Below are 25843 nucleotides of genomic sequence, written 5' to 3' on the forward strand. Positions count from 1 at the left end.
ATGGCCTCCCGAGGGCCCGGGTCCAGTTTCACGTGTGCCACTTCAGGAATTACCCTAAAAACCTCCTTCCAGTAATCCTACAGCTTTGGACAGGACCAAAACATATGAAAGTGGTGTGCGGGCCCCCCTCCCCCCGCAATGTTCACATTCATCTTCTACCCCCTCCAAGAATCGGCTCATCCTCGCTCTTGCAAGGTGTGCTCTATATACCACCTTCCGCTGTTTCAGCCTCCACCTCGCACCAGAACCCCTCCTCCACACTCTCTCTCCCAACTCGTCCTCCCATTTTGCCTAAATCCCTTCCAGCGGCGCCTTCTCCTCTTCCAAAATAGCCCTGTAAACCGCCGATACTACCCCCTTCTCCAGTCCCCCTGTCATCAGTACCTCCTCCAGCAATGTGGAAGCTGGCTCTACTGGGAAGCTTTGTATCTCCTTTCTAGCAAAGTCTCGAACCTGCATGTATCTAAATATTTCCCCCTGCTCCAGCCCATACTTCGCTCCCAGCTCCTTCAATCCTGCAAACTGACCCCCAAGAAACAAATCTTTTAGTGTCCTAATTCCTTTCTCCTCCCATTCCTGAAAATTTCCAACCCACTTTCCTGGCTCAAATCCATGGTTCCCCCGAATAGCATTTCCCTTGACCCGAAGTGCTGGCGAAACTGCCTCCAAATTCTCAACAAAGCTATTACTACCGGACTCCCTGAGTACTTCCCCGGGGCCTCCGGGAGCGGCGCTGTTGCTAGTGCCTTCAATCCCGACCCCCTACACAAACTCTCCTCCATTCTGGCCCATTGGGAGTCGACCCCTTTAACCCAGCTCCGTACCTTCTCCACATTTGCCGTCTAATAATAATACATCAGGGTAGGAAGACACAAACCCCCTGCCTGCCTTCCTCTCTGTAGTAATTCTGGCCACCTTCTCTCCCCATACGAACGAGGTAATCAATCTTTGGACAGGACCAAAGCATATCTCTCTAAAAAATGCTGTTGGCAGGAAAATCGGCAGGCATTGGAAAATAAACTGGAATCGCGACAACACATTTGTTTTAACCGCCTGTTCCCCATCCGCCAGTGACAGAGGGAGACCGTCCCACCTTGCCAGATCAGCTTTCACCCTCCCCACCAAACTAGAAATGTTGTACCTACGGAGATCCCCACCCCCCTCCACCAATCCTGAGCAACCTGCACCCCCAGGATCTAAAGTGAGTCCCTGCCCTACGGAATGGAAGCCCCCCCCCCACTCCTGCTCCCACCCCTGGACGAGACACCACAAAATATTCACTCTTGTCTAGATTTAATTTGTACCCCGAGAAAGACCCAAACACCCGAACCAGTGACAGTATTCCCCCTATTGACACACTTGGTTCCGACACATATAATAACAAGTCATCGGCATACAAGGGCACCTTATGATCTATTCGATGCTCAGGGAATTCGATGCCTGCCCCAAAGTTTGTGGTAACACCCCCTTCCCTATCGCCTACTCAAACAACCCCACCATCAGCGGTACCAGCTTATCTTTGAATTTTTTATAATATTCCACCGGAATCTTTTATCTCCTGCTCTACTATCGCCCCTTCTAATGTAGCCCTGTCCCCCTCCCCTAACCTCGGGTACTCCAGCCCATCTAGAAATTCCTGCATCTCCCGGCCCCGCCCCAGGTGGCTCTGACCTGTACAACCTCTCATAGAATTCCTTAAAGACTTTGTTAATCTGATCTGGAGCTACCACCAACTTCTCTGCCCTGCCCCGCACCTGGACAATTTCCCTTGCTGCAGCCTCCCTTCGAAGCTGACCCGCCAACATACCTTCCCTCCATGCTCATACACTGCACCCCTTTGTTTGCCTCAATTGGCGTACCGCCTTCTGGTAGATAAATAGTCAAAGCTCGACTGGAGTTCCTTTCTCTTTTCCAGCTTTGCTGGGTCCCCATATTCTGCATACATCCCAATTACCTCCAGCATCTCATCTATTACCCTCTGACGTTCCAACCTCTCCTCTTTGTCTAGCTTAGCCTTGAACGAGATCACCTCACCCCTCACCACCGCCTATAAAGCCTCCCAGATAATCACCTTTGACACCTCACCCATGCAGTTAAAACCTACATATTCCTCGATTACTTTTTCAATTTTGTACCAAGTCCAAAATTAACTGGCATTTTGAAAAGTAGTGGCTGGTAAATGAATAGCACAGATATATTAAAACCAAATTGTATTTGACTAACTTGAGTTCTTTAAAAAAATAACCGAAGGCTAATAAGGGTAGTTAGTACAGTTGAAGTTGCACATTTGGACTTTCAAAAGGCATTTGGCAATTGATTTGTTTGTAAAGTTGAAGTTCACAGAATTATAAAGACAGTGACAACATGGATATAACACTGCTTAAATGATAAGAGAGCTGTGAGTAGTGTTAACAGTTGCTCTTCAGACTGGAGGAGAGTTGTTCTCCATAGTTATTCTTTCAGGGGTGCGGGAGTCATTGGCAAGGGCAGCACTTATTGCCCATTTCAAATTGTACTCGGGAAAGTGGTGGTGAGCTGCCTTCTTGAACCATCACAGCCCATGTGATGTAGGTACACCCACTGTGCCGGATGAGGGAGTTTCTGCATTTTAACAAGACGACACTGAAGAAATAGTGACATAGTTCCAAGTCAGGATGACGTGTGGTTTGGATGGGAACCTTAAGGTGGTGTTCCCATGCATCTGCTGCCCTTGTCCTTTAGGTGGTACAGGTTGCAGGTTTGGAAGATGCTGTTGAAGGAGCCTTGGTAAATTCCTGCAATGGATCTTGTAGATGGTAGACACTGCTGCCACTTGGCTTTGGTGGTGGAGGAAGAGGAGGGAGTGGTGGTGGTGGAGGAGGAGGAGGGAGTGGTGGTGGTGGAGGAGGAGGAGGAGGGAGTGGTGGTGGTGGAGGAGGAGGAGGAGGAGGGAGTGGTGGTGGTGGAGGAGGAGGAGGAGGAGGGAGTGGTGGTGGTGGAGGAGGAGGAGGAGGGGGGAGTGGTGGTGGTGGAGGAGGAGGAGGAGGAGGGAGTGGTGGTGGTGGAGGAGGAGGAGGAGGAGGGAGTGGTGGTGGTGGAGGAGGAGGAGGAGGAGGGAGTGGTGGTGGTGGAGGAGGAGGAGGAGGAGGGAGTGGTGGTGGTGGAGGAGGAGGGAGTGGTGGTGGTGGAGGAGGAGGGAGTGGTGGTGGTGGAGGAGGAGGAGGGAGTGGTGGTGGAGGACTGAGTGGATGTTGAAGGTAGTGGATGGGGTGCCAATCAAGTGGGCTGCTTTGTCCTGGATGGTGTCAAGCTTATTGAGTGTTGTTGGAGTTGCACTCATCCAGGCAAGTGGTGAGTATTCCATCACACTCGACTTGTGCCCTGCAGATGGTAGACAGCTTTGGGGAGCGTGGAGGTGAGTTCTTCTCTGCTGGATTCCCAGCCTCTGACCAGTTCTTGTAGCCTGATATATATGGCTGGTCTAGTTAAATTTCTGATCAATGGTAACTCCCCCCAATGCAGAGATAGTTGGATTGTCTCTTGTTGCCAATAGTCATTGCCTGGCATGAATGTTGCTTGCCACTTACAAGCCCGTGCTTGAATGTTGACCAAGTCTTGCTACACATGGAGTTGCAAATAATGCGGAAAATTGTGCAGCCATCAGTGAACATCCTCACTTCTGACCATATGATGGAGGGTACATCATTGATGGAGGGTAGATCATCAATGAAGCAGCTGACGACAGTTGGGCTCAGGACACTACCCTGAAGAACTCCTGTAGGGATGTCCTGGAGCTGAGATGATTGATATCCAACTACCACAACCATTTCCCTTTGTGCTAGGTATGATTTCAACCAGTGGAGAATTGTCCCTGAATCACATTGACTCCACTTTTGCTTGGGCTCCTTGGATGCTCCACTTAAATCAAATTCTACCTTGATATCAAAGGCAGTTACTTTCACCTCACCTCTGGAGTTCAGCTCTTTTGTCCATATTTGGACTAAGGCTGTAATGAGGTCAGGAGCTGAGTGGTCATGGAAGAATCCAAACTGAGTGTCAATGAGGTTACTGCTGAGTAAGTGTTGCTTGAAGCACTGTCAATTACAACTTCCATCCCTGATGATTGAGAGTAGACGGATGGGGTGGTAATTGGTCGAGTTGGATTTATCCTGCTTTTTATGGACAGGACAAACCTCGGCAGTTTTTCGCATTGTAGGGTAGATGCCAGTGTTGTAGCTGGACTGGAACAACATGGCTTGGGGTGCAGCAAGTTCTGGAGCACAAGTCTGCAGTACTATTGCCAGAATATTGTCAGGGCCTACAGCCTTTGCAGTATCCAGTGCCTTCAGCTGTTCCTCGCCATCATGTAGAGTGAATCAAATTATCTGAAGACTGACATCTGTGATGCTGGAGACCTCTGTTAGAGGCGAAGATGGATCACCCACTTGGCATTTCTGGTTGAAGATTGTTGGGGATGCTTCAGCCTCGACTTGCATTGGGCTCATCCATCATTGAGGATGGGGATATTTGTGGAGCTGCCTCCTCCAGTGAGTAGTTATTCACCACCATTCACAACGGCATGTGGTAGGACTGCAGAGCTTAGATCTGATCCCTTTGGTTTTGAATGCTTAGCTCTATTACGTACTCCTTAGCTGTTTGGTGCGCAAGTAGTACTATGTTGTAGCTTCACCAGGTTGAGAACTGATTTTTAGGTCTGCCTGTTTTTGCTCCGGCATGCTTGCCTGCACTCTTCATTAAATCAGGGTTGCTCCCTTGGCTTGGTGGCAATAGTACAGATCATGGCTGAGTACAATTCTGCTGCTGTGGATGACCCACAACGCCTCATGGATGCCCAGTTGCGAGTTGCTAGATCTGTTCGAAGTCTATCTCATTTAGCACGGTGGTAGTGCCACACAACGCAATGGAGGGTACCTTCAATGGTACTGGATTTTACCTCCACAAGAACTGTGTGGTGGTCACGTCTACTGATACTGTCATGGACAGATGCATCTGCGACAGGAAAGTATTTGAGGCTGAGGTCAAGTATCTTTTTTCAACTTGCTGGTTCCTTCACCACCTGCTGCAGACACGGTCTAGTAGCTTTGTCCTTTAGGAGGCTAGCTCGGTCTGTGGTTGTGCTATGGAGTCACTCTTGGTGATGTACACTGAAGCCTCCCCCCCCCCCCCCCCCCCTCCCCCCCACACACAGATTACATTCTGTGCCCATACCACCCTCAGTACTTCCTCAGAGTTTATTTTGGGCGGAGGGGAGGGGGAAAGAGTTCAAGAGAGTAGGTGGTAATTAGCAGGATGCTTCCTTGCCCATATTTGACCTGATGCCATGAGACTTCATGGGGTCTACATCGATGCCGACGACTCCCAGGGCAATTCTCTCCCTACTGCATACCACTATTGTATGTGTCCTGTCGGTAGGACAATACATAGCAATAAGGATAGTGGTGGTGCTTTCTGGAACATTGTCGGGAAGGTACGATTCTATGAGTAATGCTATGTCAGGCTATTGTTGGACTAGTCTGCGGGACAGCTCTCACAATTTTGGCACATGCCCCCAAATGTTAGAATGGAGGACTTTGCAGGGTTGGGTGTTGTTTTTAGCGTATAGGTCAATACTGGGTGATCTATCTGGTTTAATTATTTTTTGTAAACATTGGAGCAATTTTGATACAACTGAGCAGCTTGCTAGGCCATTTCAGAACGCGTTTACGAGTCAACCTCATTGTTGTGGGTCTGGAGTCACATGTCAGCCAGAATGAGTAACAGCAGCAGATTTCCTTCCCTAAAGATTAGTATAAGGACTACTGCCGTCTTAAATACATTTTAACGACCTGTGTATATAGGACAAAGTTTCTCAGTGACTTGAAAGTCAGAAATGTAATAAACAATGAACAGCAGGGTAAATTTTATGCAGGGTCACGATGTGTCATAACACTGTACTTGGCAGGAAGAATGAAGAAAGTCAATATAAACTGAACAGTAAGATTTTAAAGAGGTGAAGGAATTAGGGGAGGGGTTGAGTTAATACACAAATCCTCAATAATGTGATGTAAAAATGGGTTCATTGGCTTTTTGATAAAGGAACAAGGTACAAAAGCAAGGGAGTCATGCTTAATCTTTATGTGCAGGTCAGATGGATTGGCCCTGCTAAATTGCCCTTAGTGTCCAAAATTGCCCTTAGTGTTGGGTGGGGTTACTGGGTTATGGGGTTAGGGTAGAGGTGTGGACCTTGGGTAGGGTGCTCTTTCCAAGAGTCGATGCAGACTCGATGGGCCAAATGGCCTCCTTCTGCACTGTAAATTCTATGATCTATGATTATGAAACACTGGTTAGGCCTCAGGTAGAGTACTGTGTTCAATTGTGACCACATTTCGGAAAGATAGCAAGGCCTCAAGAGTGGGTACCCTACTCGGTCTATGAAAACCTTGGAGATGATCTACAAATTTGAATTGGTAATTTAAAATACATTAGAAAAATGAGGCTGGAGATAAAAACTTGTGTGGAGAGGCTAGAGAAATTGGAGTGGTTCTTCTTAAGGAGCACAGAGTATTATGGGATGATCTGAAAACAATTATTCAAAACCATGAAGGATTTTGACAGAACAAGAAGAAATTGCTTCCAGTGGCAGACGGGTCAATCGCCAGAGGGTACAAATTCCAGGCACTGATAACAGAAGTGACAAGAGGGAAAACAAATTTTCACAGCAAGTTGTTGTGATTTGGAATGCAATGCTTGAAAGGGTGGTAGAAGTAGATTCAATCATAACTTTCAAAAGAGAATTGAAGAGCTACTTTTAAGGCACATAAAAAAACAGGGCTGAGCAAAGAGCAAGGGAGTGGATTAATTGGGTAGCTATCAAAGATGCGACAAAGGCATGACAGGCTTAATGACCTACTTTTGCTGTACCATTAGAATCATAGAATCCCTACAGTGCAGAAGGATGCCATTTGGCCCATCGAGGTACCACTGATCCTCTGAAAGAGCACCTGACTTAAGCCCAATCTTCCACCCTATCTCCGTAACTCACCAAGGGGCAATCTAGCATACATAGCCAATCCACCTAACCTGAATATCTTTGGACTATGGGAGGAAACCGGAGCACCATATTCTATGAAGTTTTGAGAAATAGAATAAAGTATAAAATTGAAGTCAACAATTTTGAGTATCTTAAAGATGACACATTCAAAATATTCCCCCCTAAAATTGAAATGCACATCACAATGTTCAGAAAATGAAACCACATCACTGTGTGTCTTACCTGGTTCTGCCGCATTCACATGTTTTTGTCACAAATGCAGGACATGATGGACACGGTCCAGGATGACATAGGCTGGAAGGAAAGATTCTGCTTCAGAGACTTTTATTTGAGAAAGTACAAAACTAACTTAACACTTTAACCCTGCTAGAAAGTAATACTTTTGGTAATTCGTGTAACACAGAAAAGTTAAATATTGCTCTATTTAGTGGGAAAATGGTTCAAATGACACACGCACTTCCAAAAAATACCCTACTCAGTCTACAAAAACCGTGGCGATGATCTACCAATTTGATATGGTCATTTTAAATTCTGCCATTTAGATTGAATTCATTCTTTCTTGTTATCAAGTTCTTTTTGGCTGGATATAAATTAATCAGATATACTTGATCTTATTGTACATTAAAAACACAAACCCGCAACCATTAAGATTTCTAAGCTTCATTTAGTCTTGAGTCGATTTTCAACCATAGGTGAAGATTTTCAATGTTGGTTGAAACATGGTAAATTAGAAATGATGCAAATGTTAAAATAAATATAGGAAATTGGGCAAGAGAGGGAACGAGGAAGAAAGGCAAGACAAGGTGACAAGTTGAAAATGTTTTGGTTTATATTTAAAATTGTTTACATGTGCATATTTTACTTGCATAAACCGAGCCTTGAAAATAGCTAATTTCCTTACTTTAAACAATCTAGGATGGATGTACAAGCCATAAAACATTTACATATTGTCCCAATTATTGGAAGGTCCATTCATTTGTTGGCATTCTAAGGGTTACCTCCCCACCACCATATCGAATAATGAGCTAAGTAACAAACTTTACCAACCACATGGGTAAACAAGGGTTATTGTGAACAGAGAGAAAGGGAAATCAATTTATTCACAACAGTTTTTCGTGCAATGCTAGCACCAATAATCATACTGCATTAGAATTGCTGGATAGAGAAAAGGCTCCACATTTGTTTAAACTTGGTGATTAATAATTTAATAATAATCTTTATCGTCACAAGCAGGCTTACATTAACACTGCAATGATGTTACTGTGAAAATCCCCTATTCGCCACATTCTGGCGCATGTTCGGGTACACAGAGGGAGAATTCAGAATATCCAATCCACCTAACAGCACATCTTTCGGGACTTGTGGGAGGAAACCCACTCAGACACAGGGAGAACGTGCAGACTCTGTACAGCGTGACTCAAGCGGGAATCGAACATGGGACCCTGGAGCTGTGAAGCAACAGTGCTAACCATTGTGCTACTGTGAACCTAATCTGGATGAATTTTCTTCTGGAGAGATCATATTTAATGTGTTACAAAGTAACTGCATCAATAAACTGGAAATGCAGTGGGAATCTAACGACCAAGATAAGAAAATTAGCTATTTTCAAGGTTCGGTTTATGCAAGTAAAATATGCACATGTAAACAATTTTAAATATAAACCAAAACAGTTTCAACTTGTCACCTTGTCTTGCCTTTCTTCCTCGTTCCCTCTCGCCCAATTTTCTATATTTATTTTAACATTTGCATCATTTCTAATCTACCCTGTTTCAACACCCATTGAAGCCACTCTTAACTATGATAAGTCACTTTCTGCCAGATTTTCTGAAGATGGTTTATTAAGAAATTCCCTCAATTCTCTGACTCACCAATTATGACTCAATAGCTCTCAATATAGTGCAAGCACTGGAGGATCAAAGCCTCTGAACCGTATTAATATTGGACTGATTTTAAAAAAAAATCAACTTTAACTGGTTGCACACTAACATTATTCAGGTCGACTAAGACCCAATTACTCAAAATTGCTTTTGCAGGATTTGAGCTGGGTTGGAACCCCAACAGAAGTCAGTTATATTACTTTACCTTTGAAATGCAATATAGTGGGGATGTGCAGCGTGGCCAGCAATATCTGTAGGAGTGAGTGATGTTACTCTCACTTTGGCCTGCAACATTAACTTGAACTGCTGTTACTTTCTCCTTATTTTGGTGTCTCCACAATTGCTTGAAGAGCAGATTGGAATAATGATTTGCATATATGCTTATTATGAAGAAATGTAAAACAACCCAATAGCATTGCATAAGCATCAGATTAAAATGTGTAAACTTCAGAAAATCACTGGAGTCGGGTCACAGATCAGTCATGATCTTACTTAATGGTGGAACAAGCTGGAGGGGCTAAATGGCCTACTCCTATTCTTACCAATTAGGAAAACAAAGGTAGTTTTATATTTTTTTATTGGGAAACATTAGAAATAAGGTATCGCTGAATGTGGATTTAATGTAATGTTTCTGGAAGGGTAAAACCTATAGTTAGATTCATGCATGGCAAAGGTGTTTGTATGTGTGAGGGTTGACTAAGTTCCAAACGTGTTTCTATTATGCTTAGAGAGGGCTGCAGCATGATGAATAAATAAACGGTATAAGTACGTGGGGGTTGCTTAGGAACTGGGATCTTGCAAAGCAGAGGAGCTTTTAAGGTTTAGTTCAGCTAATTTGTGGGCAGTTGGAGATAGGTTGTGAGAGAGTAGGCAGCCCTCAGCTCTGCTAGAAGCAGACGGTTTCTACGGTTAGAGTGGGAACATCTCTCTCAGCTTTGCTAGAAGCTTCTAGCAAAGCTGAGAGAGATGTTCCCACTGGTTAAGAAAACAGATGCCAGAAATTTAAAGACCAGCGAGTTAAGAAAATTGGAGAAATGAAGAGAAGTGTCCAAGAAATTTGGGTTAAGTAAACAGAGACAAGGTATGGTTCAGAAGAATTCAAGGAAGAGTAAATAAAGTATTCTAAGTTAGAGACAATTGTAGTCACCAGTTTAAAAGCGGGACAGCAGTCTTCAAAGGTAAATCAAATACCTGATGCCATTTCAATACAGTCTGGGAATCATGAGTTAAAGCAATTATGAGCAGTTTGCACAACAGTCAGAACAAATAAATCCAAAAGAGGATGGTGTAAAATCCTGGACTGGATTCACTATTAATAGTGGAGCAGAAGCCTGGATTTTAGAAGTGTCATTTGGAAAACCTGGTCTGGATTTTAGAATGCAAACCACTAAGGGAGAGAAGATTTTAAAGCAAGTTTTTGAGAGTGGTGTTTGGAAACTCACATGTGTAACCATCTGGGGGGGTGTAACCATCTGGGGGGATTCAGCAGAGACATCCACAAACATTCACTTGGGGTTCAGAGTGGAGAGTGCATTTGCCCACAGCCATCTTGTGTGCTTAAAAGGCCTGAGAGAGACCAGGGGCGAAATTCTCCCCCAACTGCGCGATGTCCGCCGACTGGCGCCAAAGACGGCGCCAATCAGGCGGGCATCGCGCTGGCCTAAAGGTGCGGAATGCTCCGCATCTTTGGAGGCCTAGCCCCAACATTGAGGGGCTAGGCCGACGCCGGAGGGATTTCCGCCCCGCCAGCTGGCGGAAATGGCGTTTGTTGCCCCGCCAGCTGGCGCGGAAATGCGGCGCATGCGCGGGAGCGTCAGCGGCCGCTGTCAGTTTCCCGCGCATGTGCAGTGGGGAGAGTCTCTTCTGCCTCCGCCATGGTGGAGGCCGTGGCGGAAGGGAAAGAGTGCCCCCACGGCACAGGCCCGCCCGCGGATCGGTGGGCCCCGATCGCGGGCCAGGCCACCGTGGGGGCACCCCCGGGGTCAGATCGCCCCGCGCCCCCCCCCCCCCAGGACCGCGGAGCCCGCCCACGCCGCCTGGTTCCGCCGGTAAATACCAGGTTTGATTTACGCCGGCGGGACAGGCAATTTCTGGGCGGGACTTCGGCCCATTCGGGCCGGAGAATCCAGCGGGGGATCCTGCCAACCGGCGCGGCCCGGCGGGGGGTCGGAGAATGACGCCCCATGTACTTTGTAATCCATGTTAATATTAAAGTCTGTGTGTAATTGTTAAGCTGGGGGGGGGGGGGGGGGGGGGGGGGAGAAGAGAGTAAAGGTCATTGTATCATAATCCAATTTTTTCATGTTTAATAAATGTTTTTCATGTTGTTAAAACTAATTAGCGATCCAATGGCCCTGTTCCTCCACGTTTTGTAAAAAAAAAGTAAAAGTTAGTCTTTTGAGCCAGGGTTCCATTCTGGAATCTTCTCATCCAGTTGTATCAACTGAGATCGTAACACATGCTTTTAACAAACAGCTTTGAAGTATATTCAGTTCACTGTGCCCAACTTAGTTTCTCAACAAAACAATTCAGAAACAAAAAAAATGCAGAAACTGAATTTGTTATAGCGATACTCACTATGTTCCTTTATATAATCAACATTTCTGAGAAGTGCATTAGGTGAGCCAAATTTATTTATCAGTCAAGGTAAAATTATTTTAAGAATATTTATGTATTCTTTCAAAAAAAACTTCCAGTGCACTTTTATCTTAGTGTGACTCTCAAGTATATTCCAATGTCTGTTTTCCAATGAGCACAGGGAAGCATCCACATTAGTAGATAACTGGGGTCCATAGTACTAAAGCCATAAGCAAATATAGAGTTGGTTCAAGTTCATTTCGCAAAAGTCTAAAGGTGGCACCAAGTGAAATTAGTAGCATGTAGAAGCTGATTTCTATTAGAAAAATGAGGGGTAACAATATTTGGCAGTAATGTGCTCTTATGAAAAGCTAAACAAAAACTTGTCCAGAGTACCCACATCTCAAAGCCATTGAAGTGAATTATCAAATGTAAAGTAATATCAAATAGGTAGGAAGGTGCAAACATTCTAGCATGTTTTCTGTGCTTACATGTTACATGAGTGAGGACAGTCATTGCCAGATCTTTTCTTTCCACAAAGTTCTCCGCAACTGTGAGGTATTTCATTCCTGTTCCACTCTGGATTGTTAACCTTACCTTACAAGTACATAAAATAAAACATTACCAGAAGCATCAACTTCAGTTTCATTAATGATCCTCTTAACTCTTTAAAAAAAAGAGCAAAACAACTGCAGTTGAAGAGCATCTCAATAGCATACCTCAAGAAAGTGTGAATTCATGGCTAGGGGCTGCAATCCATCATATTTTGCTGCAAGTATTAATACTCAGAAAATAGCTTCACTGAATCTAAAGAAAGGAAGATGCTGCTCAATAAACCTCAACCGCTTTGAAGAAATTACAGAAGAGTAGACAGTTGAGCTCACAATAATATTGTTTAATGACACTTCTGCAAAGTTGTAGGCAACAATCCATATAAAAGCCTCTGCCTCAACCATAGGATTCAAGAGAAGAGCACTTGGAAAACAGTGGCAGGATCTGACAGTGTCAGCATGAATTTACGAAAAGGAAATCATGCTTGACATGCCTACTGGAATTCTTCAAGGATGTAACTAGGAGAATTGACGAGGGGGATCCAAAGGATGTGGTTTATTAGGGCTTTCAGAAGGCTTTTGCCAAAATTCCACATAAGAGATTAGTGTGTAAAATTAAAACGCATAGGATTGGGGATAGTGTATTGAAATGGATCGAAAACTGTTTGGCAGACAGCAAGCAAAGGATAGAAATAAACGTGTCTTTTACACAGCAGCACAGGGCTGCACGGTAGCACAAGTGGATAGCACTGTAGCTTCACAGCGCCAGGGTCCAAGGTTCGATTCCCGGCTGGGTCACGGTCTGTGCGGAGTCTGCACATTCTCCCCGTGTCTGCGTGGGTTTCCTCCGGGTGCTCCGGTTTCCTCCCATAGTCCAAAGACGTGCAGGTTAGGTGGATTGGCCATGCTAAATTGCCCTTAGTGCCCAAAAAGGTTAGGAGGGGTTATTGGGTTACGGCGATAGGGTGGAAGTAAGGGCTTAAGTGGGTCGGTGCAAACTCGATGGGCCGAATGGCCTCCTTCTGCACTGTATGTTCTATGTTTTTCCAAATAGCAGGCAGTGACTCGTGGCATAAATGCTCAGATTCTAGCTATTCACAACATACATTCATGATTTAGATGAGGGAACTAAATGTAATATCTCCAAATTTGAAGATGGCTAAGCAGTGTGGGAGGGTGAGCTGTGAGAAGGATGCAGAGATGATTCACTGTGATTTGGACAAGTTGAGTGAGTGGAAAGATGCATGACAGATACAGTATAATGTGGATAAACGCAAGGTTATCCACTTTGGTAGCAAAAACAGGAAGGCAGATTATCTGAGTGGCTGTAGATTGAGAGAAAGGAATGTATAACGAGACTTAGGTGTCCTTGTACACCAGTCACTGAAAATAAACATGCAGATGCAGCATGCGGTAAAGGCGACAAATGTTACCTTGACCTTCATAGTGAGAGGATTCAAGTACAGGAGCAAGGATAACTTGCTGCAATTATTCAGGGCCTTGGTGAGACCACATCTGGAATATTAATGGCAGTTTTGGTCTCCTTATTGGAGTCTGTTCTTGCTATAGAGGGAGTGCAATAAAGGTTTACCAGACAGATTCCTGGGATGGCAGGACTGACGTATGAGGAGAGATTGAGTCAGTTAGGATTATATTCGCTGAAGTTTAGAAGAATGAGGGGAATCTCATAGAAACCTATAAAATGCTAACAGGATTCGACAGGATAGATACAGGAAGGATATTCCTGATGGCAGGAGAGTCCAGAACCAGGGGCCACAGTCTGAGGATATGGGGTGAACTATTTAGGATTGAGATGAAGAGGAATCTCTTCACTCTGATAGTGGTGAGCCTGTGGAATTCGCTGCCACAGAAAGCAGCTGAGGCTAAAACATTGCATGTTTTCACGAAGGAGTTAGATAGATCTCTTGGGGCTAAAAGGATTAAAGCATATGGGGGGGGAAATCAGGAACAGGTTACCGAGTTGGTTGATTAGCCATGATTATAATTAATGGTGGAGCAGCCGTGAAAGGTAGATTGGCCTACTCCTGCACCTATTTTGTATGTTTCTATTTGTTTCCATGTGCTTTGTGTAAACAAATATGACAGAAAGCCAAAACAAAATAATGCATAGAATCAATATTGTGCATATAGCTCAGAAAGATCCTGAGACAGAATAAGAAGTTGGATTACAAATATAAGAAATAGGGTACTTTGAGTTGTAGTTTCAGACTCAGGAAATTTAGATTAATTATGCAACTAAACCGGATTTTTGCTTCCACTATTCCACCTTGAACCTCAGTCCATATGTATCCATATGCTCCGCCATTGATCACTATTTGTGCAAAGTAGGATTTCTGTTAGTGGTCATAAAGTTACCTTTCACTCGTTTGAATTCTTGCAATTTAACTGAAAACAATATTCCATGCTTACCTTTTCCATGCCTCTATATGATCACCTTTCAGGCACCCTCCTAAAGTCCTCTAGTTTACTTATAAGTTAGAACTTTTGTTCTGGAAGCCAACCTCGGCCTCTTGACTTCACTGCCTCCAGTGCTTGAAAATTTCCCTTTGTCTTACTGGCTAGAATTGGGCACAGTACTCAAGGTGCAGAACACCATACTAATTTGGGCATGACTTCCTCGGAATTATACTTTGTCCGTCCTTACAAACAACATCTCAGCTACCACCATCACCATTCGTCGGTATATCCTGTTCCACCAGTAGAACAGACCCAGCAGAGGTGGCAGCACAGTAGGATACAGTCGGGAGGGAGTTACCATGGGAACCCTCAACATCGACACCGGAACAATGAAGACTTGTGGCATCAGGTCAAATATGGGCAAGGAATTCTCCTGCTGATTTCCACATAGCTGATGAATCAGTGCTCCTCCGTGTTGAACACCACTTACTAAGGGTGGCAAGGGCACAGAATGCATGCTGGGTGGGGGAATTTCATGTCTATCACCAAGAATGGCTCGGTTGCAGCACCACAGATTGAGGTGGTCGAGGCTTAAAGGACATAGCTGCTAGACTGAGTCTGCAGCAGATGCAAAGGGAACCAGGAAGTTGGAAAATATACTTGACCTCATCCTCACCAACCTGCCTGCGACAAATGCATCTGTCCATGACTGTATCGGTAAGAGTGATCACCGTACAGTCCTTGTAGAGACAAAGTCCCATCTTCAGACTGAGGATACCCCCCATTACTACCACCGTGCTAAATGGGATAGATTACGAACAGATCGAGCAACTTAAAACTGGGCATCCATGAGGTGCTGTGGACCATCATGCGCAGCAGAATTGTACTCAACCACAATCTGTTACCTCATGGCCCGGCATTTCCCCCACTCTAACATTCACACCAAGCCAGGGGGTCAACCCTGGTTCAATGAAGAGTGCAGGAAAGCATGCCAGGAGTAGCATTTGGCATATCTAAAAAGGTGTCAAACTGGTGAAGGTAAAACCAGGCCAAACACCATAAGCAGCTAGTGATAGTCAAAGCTAAGTGATCTCACAATCAATGGGTCAGATCTAAGCTCTGCAGTCCTGCCACATCCAGCCGTGAATGGTGATGGGACAATTAAAAACTGGAGGAGGAGGCTCCACAAATATTCCTATCCTTGAGGATGGGGAGCCAATCACATCAGTGCAAATGACAAGGCTGTAACAGATCTTCAGTCAGAATTGCCAAGTGAATGATAACATCTCGGTCTCTTCTGGAGTTCCCTAGCATCACAGGTGCCGTCTTCAGCCAATTCAATTCACGCCAGGTGATATCAAGAAACAGCTGAAGACACTGGATACTGCTAGGGTTCTGGGCCCTGACAATATTCTGGCAATAATAATGAAGACCTGTGCTCCAGAACTTGATGTCTCCCATGGCAAACTATTCCACTACAGCTACAATACTGACATCTAGGGGAGGCAGTGACATTGTGGTATTGGCACCGGACCGGTAATCCAGAGACCCAGAATAATGCTCTGGGGACCCAGGTTCAAATCCCGCCACTGCAGATGATGAAATTTGATTTCAATAAAAATCTGGAATGCTGACCATGAATGCACTGTAGATTGTTGTAAAAACCCATCTGATTCACTACTGTCTTTCAGGGAAGAAAATGCACCATAGAAAGCATCCTATCTGGCTGCATCACAGCTTGGTATGGCAACTGCTCGGCCCAAGACCATAAGAAACTACAGTCGTGAACACAGCTCAGTCCATCACACGAACCCGCCTCCCATCCATTGACTTTGTCTACACCTCGTGCTGCCTTAGGAAAGCAGGCAGCCTAATCAAAGACCCCTCTCACCTGGGTTATTTACTCTTCCAATTCCTTCCATCGGGCAGGAGATACAAAAAGTCTGAAAACACGTACTAAAAGGTTCAAAAACAGCTTATTCCCCGCTGTTACCAGACTCCTGAATGGCCCTCTTATGGACTGATCTGATCTCTTCACACATCTTCTCTACTGAGTAGTACTGCACACCTGTATGCTTCACCCGATGCCTGTATCTATGTATTTACATGATGTATGTCCTATGTTTTTTTCATGTATGGAATGATCCATCTGGACTGTACACAGAACAATACTTTTCACTGTAACTTGGTACACGTGATAATAAAACAAATCCAATCTGCAGTCCTTACCTGGTCTGGCCCACATGTGACTGCAGAAATGTGGTTGACTCTTAACTGCCCCCTCAAGGGGTAATTAGGGATGAGCAATAAATGCTGGCCCAGCCGGCGATGCCCACATCAATGAACCAATAGGAAAAAAAAATCTACCTGGCAGTGTGGGAAATTGCTCAGGTTATGACCTGCACACAAAAGGCAGGACAAATCCAACCCGGCCAATTGCCACCCCATCAGTCTACTCTCGATCATCAGTAAAGTGATAGAAGGGGTCATCAACAGTGCAATTAAGTGGCACCCGTTGAGCAATACCTGCTCACTGATGTCCAGTTTGTGTTCTGCCAAGGACACTCAGCTCCTGACCTCATTGCAGTCTTGGTTCAAACATGAACAAAAGTGCAAAACTCCAGAGATGAGGCGAGAGTGATTGCCTTTGATACCAAGGCCGCATTTGACCAAGTGTGGTATCAAGGAGCCCTAGCAAAACTGGAGTCAAGTCAAGAAATCGGTCCACTGGGTTGGACTCATACTCAGCTCCAAGTGGTTGTGGTTGTTGGAGGTCAGTCATCTCAGCTCCAGGGCATCACTGAGAGTTCCTCAGGGTAGTATCCTAGGCCCAGCCAACTTCAGCTGTTTCATCACCCTCGGCCCAACCATCTTCAGTTGCTTCATCACTGACCTTTCTGCCATCCTAAAGGTCAGAAGTCATGTGCTGATGATTGCACAATGTTCAGCTCCATTTGTAACTTCTCAGATACTGAAGCAGTCCACGTGCAATGCAACAAGACTTGTATAACATCCAGGCTTGGGATTACAAGTGCCAGGCAATGACCATCTCTAACAAGAGGGAATCTAACCATTGCCCCGTGACATTCCCAGCACTATCAACATCCTTTGTGCTGCCATTAACCAAAAACTCAACTGGACTCGCCACATAAATACTGTGGCTACAAGATCAGGTCAACGGTTCGGAATCCTGCAGCGAGTAACTCACCTAGAGATAAAACTTGCAGAAATGACTCTACTAATTAATGTTATGGATATATGTGTGCTCTACTGAAACCGAGGCCTCTGTACACATACCAAAGGACTTGTCACATTTCACCAGAGCACATTCCCTTTATCTTTACTTATGGTCTCCTATTTCCTAACCAATTATCTAAGCTACTTCCAAATATTTCCATTTTTATTTTTGTCAATAATCTTGTGTGGAACTTTAAATAAATGCGGGAAGTTCAGATCATAGAATCCCTACAGTGCAGGAGGCGTCCATTCGGACCATCGAGTCCACACCAAACCTCTGAAGGAGACCCCACCCTGACCCCCACCCACCTCCTCATCCCCATCCAATCTTGTGTTGGACACAAAGGGGCAATTTAGCATAGCCAATCCACCTAACCTTCACATCTTTGGACTGTGGGAGGAAACTGGAGAAAAATCCCGGGGAGAACATACAAACTCCACACAGTCACCCAAGGTCGGAACTGAATCCAGGTCCCTGGCGCTGTGAGGTGGCAGTGCTAACTGTAGACCACATTCGCTGACAATTCCGTTAAGTGACTGACTCAAGCAATTTAACTGGATTAGTCAGACAAGACTTACCTTTTATAAATCCATGCTGACAATCTTTGATCAGTTCATAGTTACTCAAGTGCTCAGTCACACTTTCCCTGATGAGAGATTCAATCTGTATGGTCTATAAATTCCTGGTCTCTCCTTTCTAAAATTATGGAGTGTTATGTACAATTTTCCAAACGAAAAGGCACAAATTCCGACAAAAAGTATGGCAAGTCTTGACTAACCCAACTGAAATTTCCCCCACCTTTCCTTTAATTGCTTCGGGTGGAAGTCATTAGGTTCTAGAGATTTGCCGACCTCAAATTCCATTACTTTCTACATTACCTTGTTTTTTTACTTAAACTAAATCTCTTGGCTTGCTTTACTCTAAATATTAATTTATAAAGTCTGCCGTTTCCTAATTATCCAGTGGAATGTCAGTTGCTTCTGTCTTTATACTGAAGCAAATTGGCAATATCAGTGGTCTCATACGTTACATTACCACGTGTTACTTTTCCTTTCCTTCCACCTTAATATTATTTCTCTAAAAGGTTAGTTGACAAAGTGGAGAACAAGACTTGGATCATAGATTCATAGATAATCGAATATGGAAAAAAACAAGCATTGGCCAGAGAATCAAATTCAGCAACAGAAGGATGCGTTAGCAAAGGGTCAGGAAAGGAGATTTTGCGTGAAGGAAAGTTTACAAAAGCATTGAGTGAAATAATGCAAGAGTGACAAATATTATTATTAAAAGCCAGGCAGTTGTTTCTTGCAAATGTAACTTTGTGCTCAGTTTCATTCGTACTGGAGACCCCAAAGCGTGAGAGTAATTACTTTAATACTTGAATAATCAAATGTTCCAAAGCAGCATCAGGCCATAAACTATCCTAGAGTTGACACTATTCTGGAGGTATGCATTAAAATAAAGCAGTCAAAAATCAGGTGTTTAATTTTCACCCCAGATCGATTACATACGTATTAGAATCATCTTTATTTAACATTAAAAGTAAACAAATTACATTGTGGGCGGGATTTACTGGCCACACCGCCGTGTGTTTTTCGGAGATGGAGGACCCCCCCCCACCATGGAATCTACTGGTTCTGCCGTTGTCAGCGGGATTTCCGCTGCACCCCTTGCACCCGTAAACTCATGCCCTGGCGTGGGACCAGAATTTCTCACTGGTGTGAACAGCCGGTAAATCCCGCCCTCCATGTTATATGCAGAAGATTCACAAGGCACTTATTTCAACATTTTTCAAAAACAATTTACTGCTGAATATTTTCAAGTAAATACTACTTACCACAAAAGCACATGTAAGAATTAGGGACTCGTACAGAAACATTCTGGCATGCAGGACATCGCCAACCGCCATTCCCATCTAGAACGCAAAATAAATGCAAATACGTAGTTCAACACAATGATTGGAACAAACTTTATTCCCATAATCTTTTAATACATTGCTCATTGCAAGAGAACACAAATTTGCTCGTATTAAGATACACCTCTGCAAGTTCCGGACTCTTACTGACTGCAAACAATTTCTGAAAGGTTTATTATTTTTCTTTACTTTTACACAGTGCGTTGGATGAAAATGGAATACAAATACAATTGGTCCTTAAAAACAAAACTTATTAAAAACATTCCAAAAGAATGCATTGACGTTATCCATGGCAACTCATGGCAACAGGGGCTGGTTTAGCACAGTAAAGCAGAACAAGGCCAGCATCTTGGGTTCAATTCCCGTACCAGCCTCCCCAAACAGGTGCCGGAATGTGGTGACTAGGGGCTTTCACAGTAACTTCATTTGAAGCCTACTTGTGACAATAAGCGATTTTCATTTGTTTCATTTTTCAACTTATTCTAACACATGGAATTTCAGCAGAGGACCTCCGGATCATGTTTCACAAGTTCAACAGAAACTCCAAAGATATGGTGTAAAAAGGTGATCAAGATGTTCTGCTGAAGTTACAATAGGAGCTCCTCCACAACACTTCTGGTCACAAGAATATTCAAGTAGAGTTCTTAAGATTAAAAAGCAGGGCCTCTGGGGTAGAAATCTCAGGATTACAGGCGGCATGTGGCGCAGTGGCTAGCATTGGGACTGCGGCGCTGAGGACCCGGGTTCGAATCACGGCCCTAAGTCACTGTCCGTGTGGAGTTTGCACATTCTCCCCATGTCTGCATGGGTTTCACCCCTGCAACCCAAAGATGTGCAGGCTAGGTAGATTGGCCACGCTAAATTGTTAGCCCCTTAATTGGAAAAAAAAATAATTGCGTGCTCTAAATTTATTTTTAAAATTAAAAAAAAAATCTCAGGATTACTCTCCATGCCATGCAGGGATATAGTGCAATTGAACACATGGCTAAAGAACTGGTGCAGGAGGGAGGGCTTCAGTTTTTTGGATCACTGGGATGTCTTCCAGGGAAGATGGGGCCTGTACAACGACGGGTTACAACTGAACGGGAGGGGCACCAATATCCTGACTGGGAGGTTTGCTAATATGGTTCGGGTGGGTTTAAACTAATTTGGCAGCGGGGTGGGAATCAGAACAATAAGCCAGCAAGTGTAGAGACTGGGGATGAGCATGGTACCAGGGTCAGGCTCGCTAAGAGGGAGGGTAGGATGGGGGAGGTCGAACTCAGTGGGACTGGAGGTCTGGAGTGTACCTGCTACAATGCATGACATATAACAGGTAAGACAGATGAACTTAAAGCCTTGATTCATGCGTGGAACTTGGATGTGGTTGCTGTAACGGAGACTTGGTTAAAAAGTCAGGACTGGCAGCTAAATATTCCAGGTGTTTTAGGCAAGACAGGGAGGAAGGTAAAAGAGGTGGGGGGAGTTGCAGTACTGGTGAGGGAACATATTACAGCTGCACAGAGGGCGAACACCATGGAAGAATCAAGTAACGCGGCACTGTGGGTAGAGCTCAGAAACAGGAAGGTGTCAGTCACTATGAAGGGGGTATAAAATGGGCCTCCCAATAGCCCACGGGAAGTTGAAGAACAGATATGTAAGCAGATTCTGGATAGATGTAGAAATAATAGGGTTGTTGTAGTGGGAGACTTTAATTTTCCTCATATTGACTGGAAATCCCTTAGGCTAGGGGTGTGGATGGTGAGGCATTTGTTAAGTGTGTCCAGGAAGGTTTTTTGGAACAATATGTGGATAGTCCAACGAGAGAGGGGGCTATATTGGAACTGGTACTAGGGAATGATCCCGGCCAGGTCATCAACGTTCTAGTGGGAGAATATGTGGCCAACAGTGACCATAATTTCGTAAGCTTTGGGATACTCATGGAAAAGAACAAGTGTTGTCCGAGGGTTAAGGTGCTAAATTGGGGGAAGGCTAACTACAACCAGATTAGGCAGGATTTGGAGGCTGTTGTTTGGGAGAGGGTGTTTGAGGGTAAATCCACATTTGGCATGTGGGCTGGAATTTAACCCGGACAAATGTGAGGAGATGCATTTTGGTAAATCCAATTCAGCTGGGAGCTATAAAATAAATTAGCAGAACCATCAGGAGCATAGACACATTGAGAGATCTGGGTGTGCAGGTCCACAGATCCTTAAAAGTGGCAACACAGGTGGAATGGTGGTAAAGAAAGCATATGCCATGCTTGCCTTCATAGGACGAGGTATCTAGTATAAAAGCTCGAATATTATGTTACAATTATATAGAGCGTTGGTTAGGCCACATTGTGTCTAATTCTGGTCACCGCACTACCAGAAGAACGTGGAGGTTTTGGAGAGAGTACAGAAAAGATTTATCAGGATGTTGCCTGGTATGGAGGGTATTAGCTATGAGGAGCGATTGAATAAACTGGGATTGTTCTCCCTAGAGAGACGGAGGCTGAGGGGCGACTGGATAGAAGTTTATAAAATTATTAGGGGTTTAGATAGGGTGAACATTTGGAGGCTTTTTCCCAGGGCAGAAATGACCATTACAAGGGGCCACAAGTTCAAGGTGAGGGGGGAAAGGTTCAGTGGAGATGTGCGGGGGAAGTGTTTTACACAGAGGGTGATGGTGGCCTGGAATGCTCTGCCAAGTGAGGTGGTTGAGGCAGATACATTAGCGACCTTCAAGACTTATCTGGATAGACACATGAACAGACGGGGTATAGGGTCCGTCCTAGATCCGTGCACCACGGCCTAGATAGGACACGTGATCGGCGCAGGCTTGGAGGGCTGAAGGGCCTGTTCCTGTGCTGTATTGTTCTTTGTTCTAAGACACTCATAATATATTGTAAGTTTAAGATCAAATCTGGGGCTAAAGCCTCTATTTGAATTCTTTGTGACCACCATAGCCCTGGTTCAGTGAGGTGAAATTTTCAGGACACTGCTGGTTCTTCTGTTGGAAATAGAAAAACTCAAGATAGCCATTCTCCGGAAGGGCATGTTAACTCAATAAATTATTTTTATTATATCAAGTCCTGTATTTCTGTCATGGTTCAGTGGTACCACAGCAGCTATGCTGCATGACAGAACATAAATCAAGAAATAATGGCAACTTGTGAGAATGTTATTGAAATAACTGTGGGCAATTTTAATCTTCATATAGATTGGACAAATCACAGTGACAAAGGAAGACTGGAGGATAAATTCAAAGGGTGTATTCAGAACAGCTTGTTGGGGGGCAGCAAGGTGGTGCAGTAGGTTAGTCCTGTTGCCTCAAGGCACCGAGGTCCCAGGTTCGATCCTGGCTCTGGGTCACTGTCCGTATGGAGTTTGCACATTCTCACTGTGTTTGCGTGGGTTTCGCCCCCACATCCCATAAGATGTGCAGGCTAGGTGGATTGGCCATGCTAAATTTCCCCTTAATTGGAAAAAATTAATTGGGTACACTAAATTTAAAAAAAAAGAACAGCTTGTTACACTACATCCTAGAATCAACCAGGGATTATACTACTTTAGACCCGATATTGTGTAACCATAGTAACATAGAGTAGTGCAGGAGGTGCCATTCGGCCCATCGGGTCTGCACTGACCCTCCAAAAGAGCACCCTACCTAGGCCCATGCCCCCACCCAATCACCACGATCAAGTAAACCCCACCTAACCGTTGGAAACTATAAAGCAATTTAGCATGGCTGGAGGAAATCAGAGCACCCGGAGGCAACCAACGCAGACACGGGGAGAATGTGCAAATTCGACACAGTCACCCAAGGCTGGAATCTAACCTGGGCCCCTGACGCTTTGAGGTAGCACTGCTAACCACTGTGCCGCCATAATGGAACGGAATAAATTAATTATCTCATAGAACTACTACTATCATATGCATGGATGAACAGCTAGAGATCAAATTTGAAGTCCTGAGCCAGTTTGGCAACCTCCTCATCAGCCTGTTGTAGGTCAGTAAGATTGCCACTGAAGCACTGGTTGGGGCACTTGTCCCATTTTATGCACCACGGTTTCCATTTCATCACAATTGCACTGGAGTGAGTCACGTGTCCCCAATGGGAGGACATTGCAGCAGTGTCCGACTCCAGTGTAAACCTTTTCAATTTGACCCATTTGCCACGCAGGAGGAGTTCGAAGCATGAGATTTCCAATGTAGGATCATCAACCAAGTGCTGATTCTGGATGTGTTGTTAGTGTTGTGCGACAGGTCCTTCTGCAGGTCTGCAGCAGAACTGTCCAGCTCAGATAGGTTGGTCCAGATTGGGCATCTTGAAATGAGGCGTTTGGTGGGTGGGTGATGTCTTCTACCAGTGTCAGATCAGACTTCTGTGCACTCTCTCTAGCAATCATACTGTGCTCGCTGCTGTGGTGGTGCGATGTTACAGTACAAAGGTAGCCAATTTGTATTTGTTGACCAGATTACTCCAGGGCATTTCTCATGATCTCATTCAGCTGGATGTCTATCAGTTTGCAGTGCGCAGAGTTCTTCCAGACAGAAGCACAGTACTCAGCTACTGAGTAGCAGAGAGCCAAAGAGGAAGTTCTTACAGTTCTGGTTCCCTGAGAGGTTTCTACTAATTTGCTGATGAGATTGTTGCAAGTTTTCAGTTTACATAGAATATAGAACAATACAGGCCCTTCGGCCCACGATGTTGCACCGAAACAAAAGCCATCTAACCTACACTATGCCATTATCATCCATATGTTTATCCAATAAACTTTTAAATGCCCTCAATGTTGGCGAGTTCACTACTGTAGCAGGTAGGGCATTCCACGGCCTCACTACTCTTTGCGTAAAGAACCTACCTCTGACCTCTGTCCTATATCTATTACCCCTCAGTTTAAAGTTATGTCCCCTCGTGCCAGCCATATCCATCCACGGGAGAAGGCTCTCACTGTCCACCCTAGCTGAGACTTTCTGGAGGTGTAGCTTAAAGATCAGCGAGCAGTCTAAACGACACATGGTCTTTGATGCAGCTGCTGTTTAGGTAGATGTCAACTTCTTGGTGCCTTCCTGCATTGTCACGGTTATACGGTTTTGGCAGCACTTGGTTTGAGTCACCAGTTTTGGCTGCATTCAGAGAGTTTACGAAGATCATCATTAAGAGCACTGTTAATGTCCTTGAAATCTCTTGCTTGGCAAGCACAACAGATTTCATCTGCGCAGATGAACTTGCGGCTGCATGTGGTTTGTAGGTCATTAACGTACAGGTTGAACAGGGCGGGGGCTAGTCCCGATTCTTGAGGTAGGCCAGTTTGCTGCATCTTCCATATGCTGACATTGGGCCCCAAATAGACTCGAAATAGCCTGTTTTGAAGGAGAGAAGCGAAACTAATAACCCAGGGTGGTAGGACCCTAGAAAGCATGAATAGAAGGCCTTTGTGCCACACAGTCTCATAAACTGCAGTAAGATCGAAGCAGATGACTCCAATTTTAAGGCGCTTTTGAAAGCCATTTTCCATGTGGGTGGTGAGGGGAATTATCTGGTTTTCTGTGCTGTGTTCCTTCCAGAATCCAGCTTGGTGTATGCCTAGTGTATCCTCCACAGTTGGTTGGATACGGTACATGAAGATCCTCTGTAGCAGCTTATAATACATGGATCGAAGAGAAATTGGTCTGTAATTGGAATCTTCTTGAGGGTGCTTGCAAGGCTCGGGGATTGCAATTATCTTAGCTTCCCACCAAATTTTGGCAGTTGTAAAGATCTTCTTGGTAAGAGTGATCATAACCTAATGAATTTATCATTCAGTTTGAGGATGAGAAACTTGTATTTGAAACTAATGTCTTATAAAGATTATAATTATTTGGAAAATAGTACTAGGAAAACTAGTGAAATTAAGGCTGACATGTCCCCTGGACTTGATGGCCTGCATCCGAGGAAAGTAAAAGATGTGGTTGCAGAGATAATGATGCATAGATTGTAATCTTCCAAAATTTCCTAGATTGTGGCAAGATCCCATTGGAGTGGAAAACCACAAATGCTGCACTCTATTCAAGAAACTTGGGTAAAAAGCAGGTTAGTCTACATTTGTCACTGGAAAATATTGGAACCCAGTATTAAGAAAGTAGCAAGAAAATCACAATAAAAGCATGCTGACTATGCTTGATTGTATGAAAGGAAAATTGTGTTTCTCAAATTTATTAAGAGTTGAGAATGTAACAAGCAGGGAGGATAAAGAACCACTAGATGTAGTATATTTGAATTTCCAAAGGC

General features: G+C 44.5%; 1 protein-coding gene across 1 annotated transcript in view; it reads right to left on the reverse strand.

Moving 5' to 3' along the window:
• Positions 1–25843, reverse strand: part of nfx1 (nuclear transcription factor, X-box binding 1) — a 119874-nt gene that overhangs the window by 74223 nt on the left and 19808 nt on the right. The window contains exons 4-6 of the mRNA XM_072509000.1: positions 19529–19606; positions 11976–12081; positions 7253–7324 (exon numbers count right to left, since the gene is read on the reverse strand). Coding sequence (XP_072365101.1) covers positions 7253–7324; positions 11976–12081; positions 19529–19606 — 256 coding nt within the window. The remainder of the gene's footprint in view (positions 1–7252; positions 7325–11975; positions 12082–19528; positions 19607–25843) is intronic.

The sequence above is a fragment of the Scyliorhinus torazame genome, chromosome 6 (assembly GCF_047496885.1).
Source record: "Scyliorhinus torazame isolate Kashiwa2021f chromosome 6, sScyTor2.1, whole genome shotgun sequence".
Classification (NCBI taxonomy): domain Eukaryota; kingdom Metazoa; phylum Chordata; class Chondrichthyes; order Carcharhiniformes; family Scyliorhinidae; genus Scyliorhinus; species Scyliorhinus torazame.